We start from the raw sequence: 6,278 nt of genomic DNA, 5'->3' as shown, positions 1-6,278 counted from the left end.
AACTCCTCTGCCACAGATTTAGTTTTTATTTTATGTTTAAAATCAATAAAAGTTTAAACTCTTGTCATTCAAATGGGAAAACACAAATATAATTTGCATGTTTGACTGACATGTAAAAGTTTAATTTTATAACATGTGAAAAGAATTACACATTAAATATTAAAAAGACATACTTTTATAGACGTTGCTATTATTACCATTACTATTATTGTTTATATCAAATACAAATTAATATTTTAATTAATACCTATATATATAAGTGTAATTATACTATTTGATTCATACCGTTAACAAGTTAATTTAATTTATACTTTACTTTTTCCATTATTATTTTATTACTAAAAATAAGATACCACTGCGAGGTTGAAGCTTAGCAAATTGGAAAATACATGCTTAGTAAAATATATTAAACGTCAATTATCTCAAACTTTAATGACCATTAAATTAAATTTAAAAAGGGAGAAAAAAATATGTAAAAAGGACAAATATGTGTTCGTTTAAGACTAATATATAGTCCAAAAACCCAAATTTATTAAATGCAGAAGCTGTACACTGGATAGTTGATGCTCAGAATATCTGGTTTGCTTCTTCCTCTTTAACCACTCAATTATTATTATTATTATTTCAATATCATCATCATCATCATTTTCATTATTAAGTTTCTCGTCTGATTCCTTTCAAGTTTCAACACTCATAATAATAATTGTACGTGTGTCAAAACTTTATTATTATTATTATCGAATTCATTAAATGCATTATTATTATTATTATTATTATTAGGAAATATAAATTGGGAATTTATTTTCCAGATTTCAGGTGTATGTATCGTGTCGACCAAGTCCCTATCAGAAATATTACATTTTTATCATAATAATAAGGCTGAGGGGTGTGGAGGGCTCTAATGGGGGCTTTAGTGGGGGCTCCAACCAATAATATTATAACGTGTGGCAGAGAGAGAAACTGGATAAGGGGGTTGTTGGAGCCCCCGTTGGAGCCCTGGCCCCTGGTGTGGAGGGGCTCCAACAGGGGCTCCAGCGAAATTTTTTTTTTATTTTTTTATAAATATATTCAAACAACGTATTATTAAAAAAAACACATTAATATCTAAAATTCAAATTACAAAAAAAAACATACTAAAAATTAAACAAACAATAATACTTAATAATAACACTAATCTAATACAAGATCATCGGGTCGCCTCGACCACAAATGTTCAACCAACTCATGTCGAAGATTCCCGTGTATCTCACGGCTCTTGATATTTGCTATGTTATGAAGTCTTTGTTGATCACTGATTGTGGACGGTTGTGGCAGAATGTCACCTTGGTAGTTTTGGCAGATAGCTTTGCTCTCGTCTTCTAACGTCATGTTGTGTAGGATCAGACACGTGTAGACGACGTCCGTTATCCTCTCCCGAGTCCAATAACGTATCGGGTTCGCAAGTACATAATATTGTTTTTTCAGAGCTCCAAAAGTTCTTTCAATATCTTTTCTAGCAGACTCTTGCTTCTTCGTAAAATACTTCCGTTTGTCGGCGATTGGATCTGTAAAAGCTTGAACTAACAAAGCCCATTCGTTGTAAATACCATCGACCAGATAGTACCCGTACTTGAAGAGTTCTCCATTTGCAACAAAAGATTGAGGTGGTTCAACCCCGTCGATAAGGTCGTTGATCAAATGTGACTGATCGATAACATTAAGGTCGTTATTTGACCCAGCAACACCAAAAAAAGCATGCCAAAACCAAAGATCCTGTGACACCGCCGCCTCAAGTATAAGGGTCGGCCCTTTATGATCACCACGGTGGAACTGACCTCGCCAGGCCGTTGGACACATAGCCCATCCAACATGCGTACAATCGATGCTACCTAGCATCCCAGGAAAACCATGTTTTTCTGCGTGCACCTCATATATGCGTTGGATGTCATACATTGTAGGTTTACGCAGATATCTCCGAGAGTAAATCGATATGACTCCTACGTATATAAAATAATCTATAAACATATAATATATATTACAAAATGTAATAAATATTTAATAAAAACTAAAATTAATGTTTTTTACCTTGGCAGAAAAAATGAAGGGATTCACGTGCAACCCTTTTCGACATCTGTAAATACTCATCCAAAGCGTCCGACGAGATGCCGTACGCTAATTGACGGATAGCAGCCGTGCATTTTTGAAGAGGGGTAAAACCGGGGAGACCCCTAGCATCCTTCCTTTGTTGAAAAAAGGGATACCGTGCCTCTAAATCACTTGCTATACGCATGAACAATTGTCTGCTCATTCGGAAACGAGTTCGAAAATCCGACTCCTCGTATACCGGTTGAGGGCTAAAATAATGCCTAATCAAAGTATCGTTAGCACCCGATCGATCACGATCACAAGGTGGTGCTCTAACTCTCGGGACTCGAGGTTGATGGGCTTGATTTTGCAAGAGATCCACCACGGTTGCGGTCAAAACTCCCCCTACATGAAGAAGCAAATCATCCTCTTCGGAGGAGTCGGAATCAGACGAGTACCACGACATTTTTTTTAAAAAAAGTTGAGAAGATGAATTGATTTTGGGTGAAGGTTTGAAGTTGTGGTATAAAAATGGGATGAAATGGGGTATTATATAGGAAAAAATATTTTTTTTAATTAAATAAGAGCCCAACGGCTCTTTTCCATTACAAAGACACCTTTATCTCTCTCTTCTGCCGCTAACCCCATCACGCCTGCATGTTTTTTCGCGCTAGCGCCCCCGCTAGCGCCCCGGTGATGTGGTGTTAGCGCCTGGGCTCTAGCGCCCCCGTTGAAGCCCCACACCCCTCCGCCTAATATCAAGCTTTATTATGTAACAAAGTATTAATAACAACCACCCATTTCAATCATTCACGTTTCTAAGATAATAATTTTCACTACTCTTGTTACCAAACACGCCCAGTTACATTTTATTATTCATACCAAAGATTTAATCTTTTCAATCGATTTTAATTTTAATTAAATTACAGTTCTTCTTCAATGGTGGTTGCATCTCCGCTCTGTACATGGCTAGTGGCCGCCTGCATGTCGTTTTCCGGCGACAAGCCGTCGCCGGCAGCGGCGGCGCTGCCGTATTCGTCGAAGAGATTCAGTCGGTCCGCCAGAAGAAAGTTGTCGGCGATGACGTCACTTTACGGGTCGGGTATTATTACGAACCTGATGAATTCATTGGAGCCGTGTGAGGAGTATTATAAATCCAAACCCTTGTCTTCTTCTTTCTCTATTTTTGGTTATGATAATCGGATTCCGAAACGGGTTAATCGATCTGCACAGAAAGGTAATTGTTTTTGATTCTTGGTGATTTCAATTTAGGGTTATGAAAGATTTAATTTTTAATGTTGTTACAGTCACTGATTAGTAAAAAGTTGTAATTTTTAATATGCCCATGTTTGTTTGCTAATTTATTAGTACGTTTGGATCAAATACAAATTATTTTAACGTACGTGAGAATCAAGTAGTGTAATTATATATATAACATAGTGTAATTATAGTGTAGTGCAATTACAGCATAGTGTAATTACACGTTAATTTAATAATTTGTACGTTAACTTTCCCCTTTTTTGTTACATTATTTTTTTAATGGTTTTAGGTAAAGCTATGGCAGTTGCTGTGCAGCCTGCGAAAGAGCCGACAACGAAGAAGAAACCGGTGACCAAGAAACGACGGGTAGTAGTGACGGGCCTTGGGGTGGTGTCTCCGGTTGGTGATGTTGTAGATGTTTTTTATGATAATTTACTGGAAGGTGTTAGTGGCATAAGTGAAATCGAGTCTTTCGACTGCCAACAGTTTCCGACTGTAAGTACTGATCGTTTCGTGAAATATTATGTTGTGTGATTAAAGTGGTCTAATTGTGGTTGGTTTCAGAAAATTGCAGGGGAGATTAAGTCGTTCTCAGCTGATGGATGGATAGCACCAAAGCTTTCGAAACGGGTAGACAAGTTTATGTTGTACTTGTTAACTGCTGGCAAGAAGGCGTTGGAAGATGGCGGTGTTACAGCGGATGTCATGAAAGAACTAGACATAACTAAATGTGGGGTCATCATTGGGTCTGCGCTTGGTGGCATGAAGGTAAGTTTTAGCTTTCTAAACTCTAATGCAATATTATGAATAATTTTGAAAAAGCGTAATTTTAAGCTTATTATTTAAATAGATATTTCAAGATGCAATCGAAGCGTTGAGGGTTTCATACAAGAAGATGAATCCATTTTGTGTCCCGTTTGCAACGACAAATATGGGTTCTGCTATACTTGCAATGGACTTGGTAATTAATTAGCTTGTTGCAAATTATTTTATGGAATTTGTGGACTTATGCTATAGTGGTTAATGGTTTTCTTTTTGTGATATGTAGGGTTGGATGGGACCAAATTATTCGATTTCTACAGCTTGTGCTACAAGTAACTATTGTATACTAAATGCAGCTAATCATATAATCAGAGGTGAAACTGTAAGCATCATTGCTCATTTGTATCATTCTTTAAAATCCACCTGCAAACTCTTGTTTTTTCGACTAAATGTTTGTTTAAAACTTGCAGGATATGATGCTTTCTGGGGGTTCTGATTCAGTCATCATTCCTATAGGTATTAAATAAAGGGCAAATTGTAAAACAGATATATACAACGTACTTTTCATGAATTATCCGTCGTTAAATGAGTATATATTTTGTAGGACTTGGTGGATTTGTTGCTTGCAATAGTCTTTCACAGAGGAATGATGATCCAACGAAAGCATCGCGCCCTTGGGACGTGGTATGATTTAAATATACATAGTTCTTTTAAATAAACATATTTTGATTTTTTTAATTGGTCGATCAGAACCGTGATGGATTTGTAATGGGAGAAGGTGCTGGTGTTCTCCTTCTAGAAGAGTTAGAGCATGCTAAGGTACGCAAACTCTACACGTATTTATCTATTTACTATCGATCTTTGATATATTAATGAAATGAAAACGTGGCTGGCAGGCAAGAGGTGCAAAGATTTATGCAGAATTCATGGGAGGAAGTTTCACATGTGATGCGTATCACATGACTGAGCCTCATCCTGATGGTAAGTTCAGAGCCTCTGTAGCTGTAGAAAATTTTGAATATAATGTATTTGTTTTGGTTGCTGTAATTAGGGACGGGAATAGCGTTGTGCATAGAAAAGGCTTTGGCTCAATCTGGAGTTGCTAGAGAAGATGTAAATTACATAAATGCCCATGCTACATCAACACCGTCTGGTGATCTAAATGAATATGAAGCTATCATTCGCTGTTTTGGTGACAATTCTGAGGTAAATCAGCTTCTTACTGTGTCAATAGACTCAATACGGCAATACATAATAAACAGTTTTAACATTTGTTTTTGTTAAATCTTGTTCTAGTTAAAGATAAACTCCACGAAATCCATGGTTGGTCACTTGCTCGGGGCTGCTGGTGCTGTTGAAGCAGTAGCTACTGTTAAGGTAAATGCTACTCAGCAAAAGTTGAATATACCATTATGTAATTAAGGTTTCAATAATGATATACTGTTATGTAGGCTATAGAAACAGCATGGCTCCATCCAAACATAAATCTTGAAAATCCAGATGTCGGTGTGGTATGTAAAACGCGCAAATAAATTTTGATAATGTACTTTTTAATGCTTATTTGCACGGATAAATGAAATAAAATTGTTGTTTGTTTAGGATAAAAACTTGCTGGTGGGTGCGAAGAAGGAAAAGTTGAATATAAAGGCAGCAATGTCCAACTCTTTTGGATTCGGAGGACACAATTCATCTATCTTATTCGCTCCTTACAAGGATTAGTAGCTAGCTTCAATGGTGTTTTACCGCAGCATCCTTTCTTGTGTAGATATAAAACTGTTGATGAATGCATAGTCACTATAAGACCGGTCACTAGTCTTGATTTTCAGCTCCAATGTTGAAAAAATCACAATAATCTTTTTCTGGATTTGAACTGATATCTATTCAACTATGCATTGTGTCCTAATACTGAAATGGATGTATGTGTGCATGTTCTGGTTATTTTATATATATTAAAAAACATATTTTTGTGTAGTGATGTTACCTAAGAAGATCAAGATTGTAAGTAGATATAATAAATCACCATATCTTGTTTATAAGTTTAGAAAAACAAAGGAATATGAAGCTATCATTTGCTTTATACTTCTGCATGTATAAGACATTGTGATGTTAAGTGGCTTGGCCTCTGCAAAATTTATGAAAGTATTCAATGATGAAGAATTGTAAAGAGTAGATTTAGACCAACAAACCACAAT

General features: G+C 36.2%; 1 protein-coding gene across 2 annotated transcripts; it reads left to right on the top strand.

The window, feature by feature from the left end:
- Positions 1–531: 531 nt before the first annotated feature.
- Positions 532–6,057, top strand: LOC143601337 (3-oxoacyl-[acyl-carrier-protein] synthase II, chloroplastic-like). 2 transcript variants are annotated; one of them, XM_077078774.1, is made up of 14 exons: positions 532–579; positions 2,994–3,301; positions 3,614–3,819; positions 3,889–4,092; positions 4,175–4,285; positions 4,373–4,468; positions 4,557–4,602; positions 4,691–4,770; positions 4,837–4,905; positions 4,983–5,067; positions 5,138–5,292; positions 5,383–5,463; positions 5,538–5,597; positions 5,686–6,057. In XM_077078774.1, exons 2-14 carry the CDS (start codon positions 3,004–3,006, stop codon positions 5,803–5,805), a joined length of 1,611 nt encoding a protein of 536 aa, XP_076934889.1. In that variant the 5' UTR covers positions 532–579; positions 2,994–3,003; the 3' UTR covers positions 5,806–6,057. The 2 variants fall into 2 exon arrangements, with proteins under 2 accessions (XP_076934889.1, XP_076934890.1); XM_077078775.1 differs by lacking the exon at positions 532–579 and adding an exon at positions 687–705.
- Positions 6,058–6,278: the final 221 nt, after the last annotated feature.

Source organism: Bidens hawaiensis, unplaced genomic scaffold (genome assembly GCF_021521415.1).
Source record: "Bidens hawaiensis isolate Kalapana, Puna unplaced genomic scaffold, B.hawaiensis_p1.1 tig00056083_1, whole genome shotgun sequence".
NCBI classification, from domain to species: Eukaryota; Viridiplantae; Streptophyta; class Magnoliopsida; order Asterales; family Asteraceae; genus Bidens; species Bidens hawaiensis.
Note: the sequence above shows the minus strand (reverse complement) of the source record. Positions and strands in the feature narration are given on the sequence as shown.

Bases quoted from the DNA above. Each gene is read 5' to 3' on its own strand.
- LOC143601337 (XM_077078774.1), top strand. From the start codon at position 3,004: ATGGTGGTTGCATCTCCGCTCTGTACATGGCTAGTGGCCGCCTGCATG. The intron at 4,469-4,556 runs GTAAGCATCATT...TAAAACTTGCAG, and splicing joins ATATAATCAGAGGTGAAACT to GATATGATGCTTTCTGGGGG. The intron at 5,068-5,137 runs GTAAGTTCAGAG...TGCTGTAATTAG, and splicing joins GACTGAGCCTCATCCTGATG to GGACGGGAATAGCGTTGTGC.